This window comes from Myxocyprinus asiaticus, chromosome 39 (genome assembly GCF_019703515.2).
Source record: "Myxocyprinus asiaticus isolate MX2 ecotype Aquarium Trade chromosome 39, UBuf_Myxa_2, whole genome shotgun sequence".
NCBI classification, from domain to species: domain Eukaryota; kingdom Metazoa; phylum Chordata; class Actinopteri; order Cypriniformes; family Catostomidae; genus Myxocyprinus; species Myxocyprinus asiaticus.
In genome coordinates, this window is record NC_059382.1 from 13,612,558 (window position 1) to 13,628,172 (window position 15,615).

General features: G+C 41.4%; 1 protein-coding gene across 9 annotated transcripts in view; it reads right to left on the bottom strand.

Moving 5' to 3' along the window:
- Window positions 1-15,615, bottom strand: part of LOC127429778 (glycerophosphodiester phosphodiesterase domain-containing protein 5-like) — an 87,822-nt gene that overhangs the window by 36,957 nt on the left and 35,250 nt on the right. The window contains exon 1 of one of the 9 annotated variants that reach the window (XM_051678962.1): window positions 3,173-3,482. The exons of the other annotated variants lie outside the window; for them this stretch is intronic. Within the exon in view, the coding sequence (XP_051534922.1) occupies window positions 3,173-3,190 (18 nt within the window). The 5' untranslated portion in view covers window positions 3,191-3,482. Of the gene's footprint in view, window positions 1-3,172; window positions 3,483-15,615 lie in introns of those variants that run through there. 9 annotated transcript variants of the gene reach the window in all.

The following is a 15,615-nucleotide window of genomic DNA, read 5'->3' on the forward strand; positions in this document are numbered from 1 at the left end:
AGTCTTGGTCGGCCAAGTTTTGATTGGTTGGTTGGTCACAGAAAAAAAAAAAAAAACACAGGAAACCGACGATCACTGGTATTACCGCTGGTTGGATGCTAGGTGGTACTATGGGGTCATTTTCATTAAGCAGGGTTAGGGTTAAGCTTACAAAAAAAAGCAAGACACCTTGATTTCTGTGGCAGCGGGGGAGTGGTTGAGCGTCTGTCCGGAAAGCGAGAAAAAGCGGTAAGGGCGCTTACACCTGAGCTAGATTATGTCTAACACCTGTCTCTAATTCCAGCGAGTACATAAACGGCCATGCCACCAGCAGAGGCGCAGAGAGAGTCTGGCACAAGGGAGCCTACAGTGCTTGTGGAAGCTGATGTGTTTATGTTTGTAAAGCTAATGTGTTTACGTTCATGAAGCTAATGAGTTTGAGTGCCTACTGCCTCTGAGACTGTTCAGTTTGTGAAGCTGTAAAGCATTTAAGTGGCCGAGTAAAAGCCTTACCTGAGTCTGGAAGAACCCACTTCCCTGTGTCCTCCTTCCCTTCTGTTTGTGGAGACCTTCACAATTTCAAACTTTGAACTTTATTTTAACTAAAAATTCAAATGAAACTGGAAAAAAATGAAGTGCAATTAAAATGTGTGTTGTTCAACTTTTTGAAAAATGGCTTTACAACAGCTGTGAAGGGCAACATCTCTCTGGCAAAGAACCTACTTCATCTGTGCATTCTCTCCCGGTCGGGTATTTTGTTGTCTGGGAAAATACATCATCTGTGTGAATAAATTCATTTTTTCCTTCCCTATTCTTGCTTTAGCGATTTTGCATTGAAAATTAATTTAAAAAACAAAAAACTTAAATCAAAATGAAAAAGCAATTAAAATAATAACGTGATCAAAAAAATAATAAGTAACCACCTTTCCATTTTACCATCAGGCAAGTATCCATCTAAACATGCAGGCAGAAAATTACTTACACAAATGAAGACAAAAACAATTATAAATGTAAAAATAATCATGATGATAATAATCACTGAAATAAAAATCATGGTTCGAGGTGAACGTGTTTTTGTATTATTTTATGTTTTAATCACAGATGTATAGGCTGCAGAGTTGTCACAATGAACTGCTCTGTGGAAATAAAGCGAACTGAACTCAAAGCACCTCCTGAGCTGAGATCTCAGAGGTCATTTGCAGCACTCATAGACGATACTGTTCTTGCAAAAAAAAATTCAGAAGACAGAAACGAAAGAGTGAGAACCTTTTACATACACGTGTTCCACAAGACTGCACGCCTCTGTACAAACAGCGTGTTATACCAGCGCATCGACGGCATTTCTGTCAACTGTTCTTCATAATATAATAAAGTGTTTCTTCAAGCGCTTGTCTGTGTGTCTATGGGCAAATTATTTGTAATATTAATTTGATAATAATAACAGCCTGATAATAATTTAATACATTAATGGGATGATCCCCGAGATCATCGTCTATAGGCACAACTCTAATGTGCATTCAAATTAACAAAATGTTCAGACAGTCTCCTTGCTGGATTTTACGACACATTCAGAATTATTACCGCTTTTGCCGGTGTCGCTACAGCTCGCTTTGTGCGTGCGCTTGTAAAATTAATATTTTAAAGGCTCATTATTACGGTTTAGTATTTCTCTGTAATGTAGAACAGTGTTAGCAATGTTACTTATAACATTCTTTCTCAGCCCTGGAACTCAAACCATTTTCTGATGCCCCCCAAAATACATATATTTAAGTAATTAAATTAATGTCATAAATGTGCAACAACTAGTCGACTAATGGCTTAAACTAACGACTACTAGTCGACTAGGAAAATCTTTGGTCGTGGGCAGCCCTAGATTTTATTGCTTTATTATTTTTATTGATTCTAATATATATATAAAAAAAAAAATATATAAAAAAAAAAGAGAATAAACAAAATATGTATACAGAATCAACTTTAACCCCCATTATTTCCCCCTCCTCAACCCCACCCTGTCCCTCAACAAACATCCCTATGGTCAAAGCCTAAATTACACAATGCACATATAAACAAACAAAAACAAATATGAGAAAATAAAAATATAAAAATCAACAAAGAGAAATGAAAATTCCACAAAGAACAGAATCCACAATTACTACCACAATTTTGTCTCTCTCCACATGGTCCTCAATGAGAGCCTTCCAGAAAAGACAAATAGCCTACCTGTCCCATTTTCTATGTCTAATGTACCAAGCTGTTTATGTAACATCTTTTCAAATGCCACCACCCTGCCCAATTCAGTGAACCATTCTTGAAATGAGGGAGCACCAATTGACTTACATCCTCTAAGAATTATCTGTCTGCCAATCATTACACTAGTTTGGACCCATTTTGTATATTTGTCACCTACTTTAATAACTGCCCCATCAGCTAATATACATAGTCTGGGGCAGAATGAAATTTGAGTATCTAGAGCCTCACAGATAAAATTCTGGACTCTTACCCAGAATTCTTGAATTTTAGCGCAGAACTACAGAGCATGGGCTATGTCTCCATCCTCCAATCGACATCGCCAGCAGGTAGGTGTGTCTTTTAAACCAAGCCTAAACAATCTAGAGGGAATCCAGTAGAAATGATGCAAAACCTTAAACTGAATAAGGTGTACCCTTGCATCGCTAGACATAGTTTTAAATTTATTATTTTTATTCTTTCCCACTCCCCATCCTCTAATACCAAGTTCAAATCTCTTTCCGATAACCTTAAGAGCTGTTAAGGCCCCATCTGAATCAAAGAATAATAATACACTGCCATTTCATGCCCCTTTCCAAAGGCTGTGAGCACCATACAGAGGGTGTCTGCAGCTTTAGGGGGCTGTGGATTACCACCAAAAATAGTACAAAGTAGATGGCGCAACTGTAAACACCTGAAAAATTTAGACCTAAAAATTCAGTACTGGGCATCCATCGTTACAGCCCGGCCCCGCCCTCCTCCTAGTCACACTCCTCCGCCACCAGACTCAGGCCGGGGAAACCTCCAGCATGACATACTCCCCTCCCCTACCTTCCTGGAGGGGAGGTGTTTCCATCTTTCTGCTGGCAGGTCTTCCCCGCCTCACTGGAGCCATGGGAGACAAGGGGAGGGAGAGGGGAGAGGAAAAGAGCGAGGGGGAGTGACAGAGAGAGAGAGAAAAACTTACTCGCCGGTCCCCGAACATGCCGTCGCCTGGTCCTCAGCCACTCCTCCACCCTCTGGCGAACGTCAGCCGCTCCTCCCCTGGCAGATGGCAGCGAGTCCTCTGACCCCTGGTGGACAGAATGACTCCTCCCCTTTCTGGTGGACAGCAGCAGTTCCTCCGGCGCTGGCAGGGACTCCTCCGGCCCCTGGCAGATGGCCACAGCTCCTCCCCTTCCCAGCGGACGGCAGCGGTGAGGACTCTAGGAGAGCACATCCCTCCTCCTTCCCGGGTTTTGACACCAACGTAACAGGTAAAAGATGGGCAAGTAGGAGGAGGGAACCGGCAGAAGAGTCAACATATCTTTAATTACATAACTGAACTTAAATCATATCATAAAACACACAGACAGCGTGGCCACGTGTCTCTCTCTCCCTCTCGAAATGGCGTCCCCGGCTCCTCTGTCCCTCTCTCACTGATTGGGCGGGTTTAGCAGTAGGTGTCCATCGTTACGGCCTGGCCACGCCCTCCTCATCACAAATGCCTTTAAAATGTACATAAATGTGTTCAATAAAATAAAAAAATTAAAACATAAAATAGGCCCCAGTAAACAATAACATCGAACCCACAAAGTGAACGAATGAGCTCAACAGCAAGTAAATAGAGGGAGAAAAAAATAAATAAATAAGAGTCAGGCAGGAGCCAGTGGCAGACAACAGAACAACAAACCCTCTCAAGCTGCATCAGTAAAATGTACAATGTGTAGTCTGTATTATTGACCAAATGCAGGCAAAATTACCCACTCACACCATTGATTTAATGCAGGCCATAGCTTGTTGTGGGCATTTAAAAGTCTTGCTACTATCCTTGACGTCAATTCTCAGCTTAACAGGATAAAGCAGTCTGAAGCTTACTTTCTGTTGGTGCAGTAATTTTGTACACTCTTTGAATCCGTGCCACTTCGCTTGTGTAGCTATAGAAAAACACCTGTTCCATATCAGCCTTGGTAGCAGGCGGGTTAGCCTATAACATTGTCCATTCTTGTGATCAGGGTGGAAAGTTTCGCCTCCATAGATATGGTTGCTCGATGAATTTCTGCAAGCCCTCCATGTTGGTCGAGATTTTTGTTAGTGCTGCATGAATGTCAGAGATATCCCGACCTACATCATGAAGCTCGCTGTCACTATCGACTGGACCGACTGTAAGAACACAAGTGCTTTTTAATGTCCCCACAGGCCACTGATTTAAAAATTTTCAACATCCTGCCCTCCCAGCACAGTTTAACATATAAATCTATTACAGTTCTCACTGGTTAATTAAGCAATATCACATGAGCAAGAGTGCGATATGGCCCTACATCAGCACTGCTGTGATTCGGCCGCGGCCTTGTGCCATAAGTAATCACAGCAGTGCTGATTTAGGGCCATACAGCACGATTGCGAGTGTGATATTGCTTGTATAAAACAGTTCAATGAACAAGTAAATATAAACATTTTTTTGGGAAAAACTGAGTACGGTCACAAAAAACGCATTTGTGCATGGAACTACTTTCTTACGCGATGGATCAGAATCTGCTGTTGCTAGTACAAACCAAATGATGCGTCCAAGCCTTCGTTAGTAATTCAAAAATTTCACTTTAGAACTAAAATCATGGCTTGGGCTGTTTTTAATAAGTTATTGGAGAAACAAGGATGTGTGTGTGTGTGTGTGTGTGTGTGTGTGTGTGCTCATGTGTGTGTGAGAGAGAGACAGAGAGAGAGCTGGAGCGTGTGCGATCATCTGTTGACGATGCTGTAGTCTGTTAGTCAGCTTTCTGAAGATAATGTCATTTTGGTGAAATGCATCCTATTTTCTCTGTGGAAAAATAGCCATTCAAGCGGAGGTATTCCTCGCTATTTCGTGGTAGCTGGTGCGCAAGAGTCTTTCATTATAGAAACCGCAATCTCCTCCGCCATATTTTCCTCTCCAATGTGGAAATCCGATAAGAGGTAAGCGCCTTGAGTTTGTGTAATTAATCAGTCTGTTGTGTCTCTCAGCTATGATGAGCCTTAATCAGAATCAGAATCAGCTTTATTGCCAAGTATGCTTACACATACAAGGAATTTGTCTTGGTGACAGGAGCTTCCAGTGTACAATACAAAAACAACAGCAAGACATAGATAATAATAAAAAATAAAAAATATTTATACACATACGTACATACACACAGACACACACATACATACACATACGTAGTGCAATCTAATACAAATTTGTTATCTGTTCTGTACAGTGCAAATACAAATCTGTTATGTACAGTGCAAAAAGTTTAATTTTTTTTTTCCAGAGGAATGAAATGGCAGAAGAGGTTGGATGTGTTGGATAAATATAAAAAAGACTAAACTGTGCACATGTTATTGCTCAATGGGGCAATTTAACTGTTCATGAGATGGATAGCCTGAGGGAAAAAAAACTGTTCTTGTGCCTGACAGTTCTGGTGCTCAGAGCTCTGAAGCGTCGGCCAGAAGGCAACAGTTCAAAAAGGTAGTGGGCAGGGTGAGTGGGGTCCAGAGTGATTTTTCCAGCCTTTTTCCTCACTCTGGAAGTGTATAGTTCTTGAAGGAAGGGGGGGGGGGGGGATGGGGGGGGCAACCAGTAATCCTCTCAGCAGTCCGAATTGTCCTTAGTCTTCTGATGTCTGATTTCGTAGCTGAACCAAACCAGACAGTTATTGAAGTGCAGAGGACAGACTCAATGACTGCTGAGTAGAACTGTAGCAGCAGCGCCTGTGGCAGGTTGAACTTCCTCAGCTGGCGAAGGAAGTACAACCTCTGCTGGGCCTTTTTCATGTGGATCTCCCACTTCAGGTCCTGTGAGATGGTAGTGAAAGGTAGGAACCTGAATGACTCCACTGCTGCCACAGTGCTGTTTAGAATGGTGAGGGGGGTCAGTGTTGGGGTGTTCCTCTTAAAGTCCACAATCATCTCCACCGTTTTGAGAGTGTTCAGCTCAAGGTTGTTTTGACTGCACCAGACAGCCAGCTGTTCAACCTCCCTTCTGTATGCAGACTCATCGTCATCACGGATGAGGCCGATGACAGTGGTGTCGTCTGCAAACTTCAGGAGCTTGACAGAGGGGTCCTTGGCGATGCAGTCATTGGTGTAGAGGGAGAAGAGTAGTGGGGAGAGCACACATCCCTGGGGGGCACCGGTGCTGATTGTACAGGAGCTGGAAGTGAGTTTCCCCTGTCTCACAAGCTGCTGCCTGTCTGTCAGAAAGCTGGTAATCCACTGACAGATAGACATGGGAACAAAGAGTTGGTGTAATTTATTCTGGAGTATAGCTGGGATGATGGTGTTGAAAGCCGAACTGAAGTCCACAAAAAGGATCCTTGCATATGTACCTGGTCTGTCCAGATGTTGCAGGATATGATGCAATCCCATGTTGACTGCATCATCCACAGACCTGTTTGCTTGATAAGCAAATTGAAGGGGATCTAGAAAGGGTCCAGTGATGTTCTTCAGGTGGGCCAACACCAGTCTCTCAAATGATTTCATGACCACAGACGTCAGGGCGACAGGTCTGTAGTCATTAATTCTTGTGATTTTTGGTTTCTTTGGGACAGGAATAATGATTGAGCATTTGAAGCAGAATGGGACTTCACACTGCTTCAGTGATCTATTGAAGATCTGTGTGAAGATGGGGGCCAGCTGGTTAGCACAGGATCGAAGACACGCTGGTGAGACGCCATCTGGGCCTGAAGCTTTCCTCGTCTTCTGTTTCCGAATGCCGCGGCTCACATCATCTTCACTGATCTTAATGCAGGTTGAACAGCAGGAGGGGGAGGAGGGGGGTTGCAGGAGGTGTTGGTGTTTGTGTGAAGTGAAGATCAGAGTGGGTGTGGGGTGTGAGATTGGGCCTTTCAAATCTGCAGTAGAACACATTCAGGTCGTCAGTCAGTTATTGGTCCAGCACAGGGTTGGGGGTAGGAGTCTTGTAATTTGTGAGTGTTTCATGCCACTCCACACTGATGCAGGGTCGTTAGATGAAAACTTGTTTTTCAGCCTCTCAGAGTATCTTCTTTTAGCCACTCTGATTTCCTTGTTCAGTGTGTTCCTGGCCTGATTGTACAAGACTTTATCCCCACCCCTGCAAGCATCCTCTTTGGCCTGACGAAGCTGCCTGAGTTCTGCTGTAAACCACGGTTTGTCATTGTTGAACTTTAAATAAGTCCTAGTAGGAATGCACATATCCTCACAGAAACTGATATATGATGTAACAGTATCTGTGAGCTCGTCCATGTCTGTGGTTGCAGCCTCAAAAACACTCCAATCCCTGCAATCGAAGCAGGCTTGTAGTTCCCGCTCTGCTTCATTGGTCAATCTCTTTACAGTCCCTACTACTGGCTTGGTTGATTTTAATTTCTGCCTATAGGTTGGAAGAAGATGAACCAGACAGTGATCAGAGAGTCCCAAAGCTGCTCTAGGGACAGAGCGATATGCATCCTTTATTGTTGTGTAGCAATGATCCAATATGTTCCTGTCTCTGGTGGGGCATGTAATGTGCTGTTTGTATTTGGGCAGTTCACGTGTGAGATTTGCTTTGTTAAATCCCCAAGAATAATAATAACTGAGTCCGGGTATTGTTGTTCTGTGTCTGTGATTTGATCAGCCAGCTGTTGCAGCGCCGCATTCAAACACGCGCTTCCAAATTAGGACAGCACATCCTCTTTAACGTTGTTACATCTGTACACCAACTTTCATTGATGTAAAAGCATGTTCCACCGCCTCTCGTTTTCCCCGTTAACTCCGCGATGCAATCCACTCTGAACAGCTGGAAGCCTGGCAGATGTAACGTGCTGTCCGGAATGGCTTCAATCAGCCAGGTTTCTGTGAAGCACAAGGCAGCAGAGGTTGAAAAGTCCATGTTTGTGTGGGTGAGGAGATGTAGTTCGTCCATTTTGTTAGGAAGAGAGCAGAGATTCGCAAGATGAATGCTTGGCAGCGTTGTTTGAAAGGCCCGTCGACGCAGTCGTCTTCCTTGCCTGCGTCTCCTGAACAACAAAGCCGCGCCTCCAACTAAAATGTCTAGCAAAATGTCTGAATATTCACAAACCGGGAAAAGACTGTCTGGTATAAGCTGTCGAATGTTCATCAGTTCGTCTCTGGTAAAACTGACTGGAAAAAGATTACTAAACACAGGACAAACAAACAAAAACAACAAAACAATAAGAGCGCTCCACACTGAGGCGGCCATCCGCGACGCCATCATGTTGTATATTAATGCTGAAGTTGTTAGTTTAAAGCCATTTAAAGCTATTTCCTAGCTTTAGTAGTGTAGTAGTAATACGAGCGATCACGGAGCGCTGTTGAATATAAATACTGAGTGACACGGACTCACTTCACATCACCAGCTGGCTCATATTACACACAAAAATGGCTTTTGCCTCCACCTGCTGGCTAAAATATGTAATGTCACAATATTAAATGTAAAGAGACAGCTCTTAACACATCTGTACTGCTCTTACACTTTAGTTTAGAATGGCACGAACACAAGTTGAGTGAAACACAGTGAAGCGTCCGAGCGCTGATGTTGTGAGACATCAATACTCATGGAATGTTTCTCGTCCAATCAGATTCGAGGACCGGAGCTAACTGTTGTATATTATTGCTTAAAACAATAACTGTAGCAAAGTTTAAGCAGAGCTCGCTTCTAAGTGACCAACCCTCGTATAGCGTCACGTGACTCTAAAAATATGTTCTTTGATCATAATCTTGACCAACAGTTTTTTAGTTTTTGGTCTTTCCCCTTTCAAGAAGTTAGGAGCTGTACTTTTATGCAGCTTGTTTACATAGAAAATAGCTGCCCAGGTTACCCGGAAGTGTGCCAAAGATGGCAGCGGAATGGACTGACTTGCCATGAAAGACACTTTGAGAAAAATCAACCAACAAATGGCCCAATGTAACACATCAATGGAAAGGAGGTGGCGAGAACCGGCTTGATAATATAAATAATATTTAATTAAATAAAAAGACACACAAACACATACAAGGCAGCTGCCCATAATTCTCTCTCTCTCTCGAGCTGCCGTCTTCGGTCGCCTTTATCCCTCGCTCGCCCCATCAGGCTGATTGGGGTCCGGGCGTCCGTCATTCTGCCCGGCCCCACTCTCCTCCGCGCTACACTCCTCCCTGCATTGCCTTTGGCCGGGGAGCCCGCGGCATGACATACACCCCCCCCCCCCCGGGGTGGGGGGCGTGCCTTGCGCCTCACCTGCCGGCAAGTCATCCCCGCCTTCCTCGACCTGGGAGGAGACAGGAGGGGAAAACAAAACAAAAACAAACAAAAAAAAGGCGAGGGAAAGGCCAACACAGAGCGACAGCGCGAGAGAGAGACGAGAGAGAGAAAAAGCTCACTCACTGGTTCTCTGATGCACCGTCGCGTGGTCCCCGATCACTCCTCCACCCTCTCGGGTGGACGACAGCCGCTCCTCCCCGGGCGGACCGGAGTCAAACCTCCGACCCCCAGCGGACAGAACGCCCCACCGCTTTTCTGGCGGCACGTGGGGACACCCCTCCGCCCCTGCCAGCGACTCCATTGCTCAAGGCAGTAGGGGAGTCCCTCCTCGTCTTGTGAACGGCAGCGGTTCCCTGGGTGGACAGCAGTGTGAGGACTCTACGACGGGCATCCCTCCTCCCTCCCGGGTTTCGGCACCAATGTAACACATCAATGGAAAGGAGGCGGCGAGAACTGGCTTGATAATATAAATAATATTTTATTAAATAAAAAGACACACAAACACATACAGGGCAGCTGCCCATAATTCTCTCTCTCTCTCTCTCTCTCGAGCTGCCGTCTTCGGTCGCCTTTATCCCTCGCTCGCCTCATCAGGCTGATTGGGGTCCGGGCGTCCATCATTCTGCCCGGCCCCGCCCTCCTCCGCGCTACACTCATAGTTGATTAAAATAATTTTAATATTGAAAAATGGCATATTAAAGGTTTTAAAAAAATAAAGATGGTTAACCTAGTTAACAGAAGTTTGCATTAAACTCCAAACTTAAACTCCTTTGTATTCTGTGTGAAAAGATGCATCCATCCAGAATGTGTATGAACTGCCTGTTCCTCTCACACCGCAAATTGATTCTGGAATCATGAAGTATGGATGCTCATTGCATCATCAATGGCCTATAGTAACAGCCGGCACAAAACAAGATCAGAGTGTCACACAAGGGCAAAACCTCAGCTCTGAAAATATCCACTTTGGCAGAATGGGACAAAGGTCAAATTTTTGTGTACATGTGAAGCAAGCATATCCTGTTTCCTCTTAAAAGTGACAGGAAATTATATTAACTGTATTCACTGTGGAACGACACCACTGACTGTGATGCCCGAGTCTCTCTCTCTAGCGCTAGTTCTCTCTTTCTCAGTCAGCTGAACTGGCTGTTTCGATGGAAAGGGGGAGGCGTCCCACTGCAGACAGTCAAGAGCAAGCTGAAATCGCTGACAGCATAGTATAAGCAGCTGAGAGCCAAAGCACAACAGGAAACCAGGGCAATGGCTTAGTTTGCCTTTTGTGGAATTAAAATGGAAATCTACAGTACATATATCTGCTTGTTTTTTGCACATTTCTGTATTTAGCATTGATCCAACTGAGCAGTAATTGTAGAGACACTACCGTTCAAAAGTTTAGGGTCACTTATTCTTTCTTTTATTTATTTAAAAAAAAAAAAAAAAAAAAAAAAAATTCACATTTTAGAATAATAGTAAAATCATCATAACTATGGAATAATAGAAATGGAAATATGGGAATTGTGTTGTGACTTCAAAAAATCCAAAATAAATCAAAACAATGTTATATTTTAGCATCTTCAAAGTGGCCACACTTTGCCTAGATTTTGCAGAAATGTACTCTTGGCATTTTCTCAACCAACTTCTTGAGGTATCACCCTGGGATGCTTTTTAAACAGTATTGGAGTTCCCATCTATATGCTGGGCACTTAGTGGCTGCTTTTCTTAATTATTCGGTCCAAGTCATCCATTTCAAAAACTTTTTTTTTAAATTACATTTTAGTTTTGTAATTAAATAAATTAATATGTTGGCACAATTATATTTTTGTCTACAAAACTAATTTCAAACATTTAAGCATACGCCTTCAGATCAAAAGGTTTTTAAGATCATGAGAAACATTTCAGGCAAGTGACCCCAAACTTTTGAACGGTAATGTATGTGATCTAGGCACATCTGCACCTGGCACTGTCACAACAAATTGTGAATCCTAAAAAGGTTTGGAAAGCAGCGTAAATCATTAACGGTACATGTCAGCTGGCATCTTTCCAACTGTAAACGCGCATATATAAGATTATATTTATGCTCGTGTACTGAGCAATAGTGTATAGTGTATAGACTATACACACTTTACATACTGTTTTACAAACACGGCCCAAAGCGACTGCTCTCTCGGCCGTTGTAAGCGTCATTGAGCGGATTTCTTCTGCACCAGACACGCACCGAGAAGCAGTAAGAAGCGATGCACGAGTCGCGGAAACCATTTGAATTCTCTGGTGCAAGCCTCTATGAAAAACCTCAGTGAGTAAACTAGTTTAAAACCACATTAAACGGCCCGATATTCTTAACAACATTTAAAAGATGAACAGGATTTGCTGTGACGTGAAACCGATATAGGTAAATCAGCAGACACACATCACTGCCCTTATATTACCATGAATTTAGTATAGTAAAACCAACTGTAGGCCTATTAACTATAGTATTTTAGAAAAAAATATATTCATAATAAATATCATCATAGAACTACTAAAGTTCTATTAAATATATAATATGCTACATGGGAGTGAGGGAATATCCTTCATTTTTATTGCAACTATGGCAGTTTATAAATGCTTTTTATATATATAGTTTTTAAATTGTACTACAACAAATGCCATAGTTTGTTTTATAGAAGTCATGTTACATCTAACATTGTCTTGTTACAAAAAACACTGTTAAAACTATAATAATACAAATAAAAGAAAAGAAAAAGAAACTATGGTAAATTTTAAAGGGGCAAATGGAAAATGGAATCAAGGGCTTTAAAAACTGGACCTTTGTGAATTATGGACATAGATAGTTTTTCTTCTGTGTAAAATCTGTTCTCTTCTAATGCTCTCTGATTGTAGAAAAATATAACTTTTTTTTTGCTTCCAAGAGATCACAATCGTATTTTATCAAACTACACAATGATGACTAAGACATTATAGATATTACAGTTTCATTTTCTGTTAATGCATGATTTTCTGTAAAGCTGCTTTGAAACGATGTGTGTTGTGAAAGGCGCTATACAAATAAAAATGACGACTTGAATCAAGGTGTTAACTTTTTACCTTTTATAGAAGTTCTACAGTGCATTCATACATTATTTAGACTTCTTCATTTTTTTTCAGCCTTATGCTAAAGTACTATAAATAAATAAAAAATAAAAACAATCACATCAATCTACACTCCATACCCCATAATGACAATGCAAAAACCAGATTTTTGGTAACTTTGCAAATTTATTATAAAGATAAAAATTACATAATATTCTGACCCTTTGTTATGATATAAAAATCCTAAAAATAAATTCAGTTCAGGAGCATCCCCATTTCTCTGGATCATATTTGAGATGTTTCTACACTTTGATTGGAGTCCACCTGTGGCAAATTCAATTGATTGGACATGATTTGGAAAGGCACACACCAATCTATATAAGGTCTCACAGCTGAAAATGCATATCAGAGCAAAAACCAAGCCATGCGGTCAAAGGAACTGCCTGCAGAATTCAGAGACAAGATTGTGTCGAGGCACAGATCTTGGGAAGGCTACAAAAAAAAAAAAAAAAAATCGGCTGTATTGAAGGTTCCCAAGAGCACAGTGGTCTCCATAATTCTTAAATGGAAGTTTGGAACAACCAGAACTCTTCCTAGAGCTGGCCGCCAGGCCAAACTGAGCAATCATGTTGAAGGGCTTTGGTAAGAGAGGTGACCAAGAACCCGATGGTCACTCTGGTTGAGCTCCAGAGATCATGTATGGAGATGGGAGAAACTTGCAGAAGGACAACCATCACTGCAACACTCCACCGATCTGGGCTTTATGGCAGAGTGGCCAGACGGAAGCATTTCCTCAGTGCAAAACACATGAAAGCCCGCTTGGAATTTGCAAAAAAGCACCTAAAATACTCTAGGACAGTGAGAAACAAAATTCTCTGGTCTGATGAAACTGTCTGGCCTCAATTCCAAGCGTCATGTCTAGAGGAAACCAGGCACCGCTTATCACCTGTGCAATACCATCCCAACGGTGAAGCATGGTGGTGGTAGCATCATGCTGTGGGGGTGTTTTTCAGCAGCAGGGACTGGGGAACTGGTCAGGGTTGAAGGAAAGCTGAACACAGCAAAATACAGAGAACTTGGTGGCACTGGTTACTCTCAAAATTTAGTCTGGAGCCCTGTAAATTCTTAAGGACTAGAAATCTAATTATTTTCCATGCATTGTAAATGACTTACTCCATGACAGATTCTTTGGACAATTATGTACTGTCCCATGTATCATGAGACGGTCCTCCTTTCATTATCACATTTAATCTCGGTTTCTCTGACAACCATCTCTACTGCTTCTCTTAGCTACGTGACTACAGTCAAAATCTGTGTCACCAATTTTCAACGCAAAGTCTTATCCTTTCGCTTCCGTCTTGTCTTACAGCCTGGTTCTCTGACAAGCAATTGTCCTCTTAACTCTCGTCTCTCACTGGAACCTTTACAAAAGTAAACAGTAATCTGAAAACAGTAATGCTCCTCAAGACAAAAACCTCTCTAAAGGAAAACAAATCATTTAATGAACATACCTCAAGGGAGTTTTTGAATAACAATTAAAACAACATGCATTACAAGTTAGAGCTACTGATCTTATGTTAGCAATTCACAATTCATGTAATTTTGGTAACACTTAATAAATTTTTTTTTATTTCTTTAACATTAGTTAATGCATTAGGTATCATGAACAAACAATGGACAATATATTTTTTTACAGAATTTATTATTCATAATGTCAGTTAATAAAAATACAATTGTTCATTGTTAGTTCATAGTGCATTAATGTGCATTAACTAATACAACTTTTGATTTTAAAAATGTATTAGTATATGTTGTAACTAACATTAAGTTCATTAGTTCATGTTAACTATAGTAACGTTGTTAAATAATGTTAACAAATGGAACCTTTTTGTAAAGTGTTACCTTAATTTTATTGTGTGGGGCATAAACGTATAACTGCAGCATATAACTTGCAAAAGTGTGGCAAAGGGAACTTTAAGGAAGTAAACAGGTGCCATCAGGCAGCTGGCTATTTGACAGTCCAAAAGACATATTCAGGCAGCATAAAAAGTAATCCACACGACTCCAGTTGATCAAATAATGTATTCTGAAGCAAATCGATAGGTTGGTGTAAGAAACAAATCAATAATTAAAACTTTATTAACTTTTAAAAAATTGCTTTCTGCCAGCAGTTGACGCATCAATAACGCAAGTGCTATGGCACGTTCATGCAAGAAGTCGGAAGCGTGCTTTGCATACAACAGAGGAACGAACGTCACGCGAGAGTTAGTTTATTCCAAACAGCATCCCAGCGCTGGCCGAAAGCAACAATTTAAAGTTAAAAACTTTTTCATTATTGATTTATTTATAACACCAGCCTATCGATTTGCTTCAGAAGACATTAATTGATCGACTGGAGTCGTGTGGATTACGTTTATGCTTTTTAAACCGTCAAATAGCCAGCAGCCCGATGGCAACCGTTTACTTAAATTATAAAGGGCCTACAGAGTTTCAGAATTTTTCTAAAAATCTTAATTTGTGTTCTGCTGAAGAAATACAGTTGTACACATCTGGGATGGCATAAGGGTAAGTGAATAATTAGAGAATTTTTATTTTTGGGTGAACTATTCCTTTAATGAACACGTGCCAATAACATTAGACAACCACAAAGTGTCCAAATAATTTGCCTTCATTTTGAACACCATATTAATTTATTTTTTTTATCAATTCAAACCCATCAAACTTCTTTTTGTGAAATGCTTCACTTGAAGTATTCAAGTGCTTTCTTTAAAATCACTTTTATGTGGTTTGATGTTTGTATCTAATGCAATGGCATTCAGATATTTAGAAGTGGCTCAATTGTCCAAATACTTTTTGGGCCCACTGTATAGTATACTTGTCGAGCTCAAAAACACACAAGCATACCAAAAGCTTATCAAAATAATGAACAGGCCCTTAGGGAGAGTGCAGAAAAATAAACAAAACCAGTAGATGTTTACATGTTTTTCCCTTACAATAGCAAATGAAAGTGGGTATATACAGCTTCAAAGGGCATATATTCCCTTGACCACAGAAAATCACAACCACAGCTGCTGTGTTAGTTACATATTCCGCTAACATAAAAGTTACACAGACCTGCCATTTTT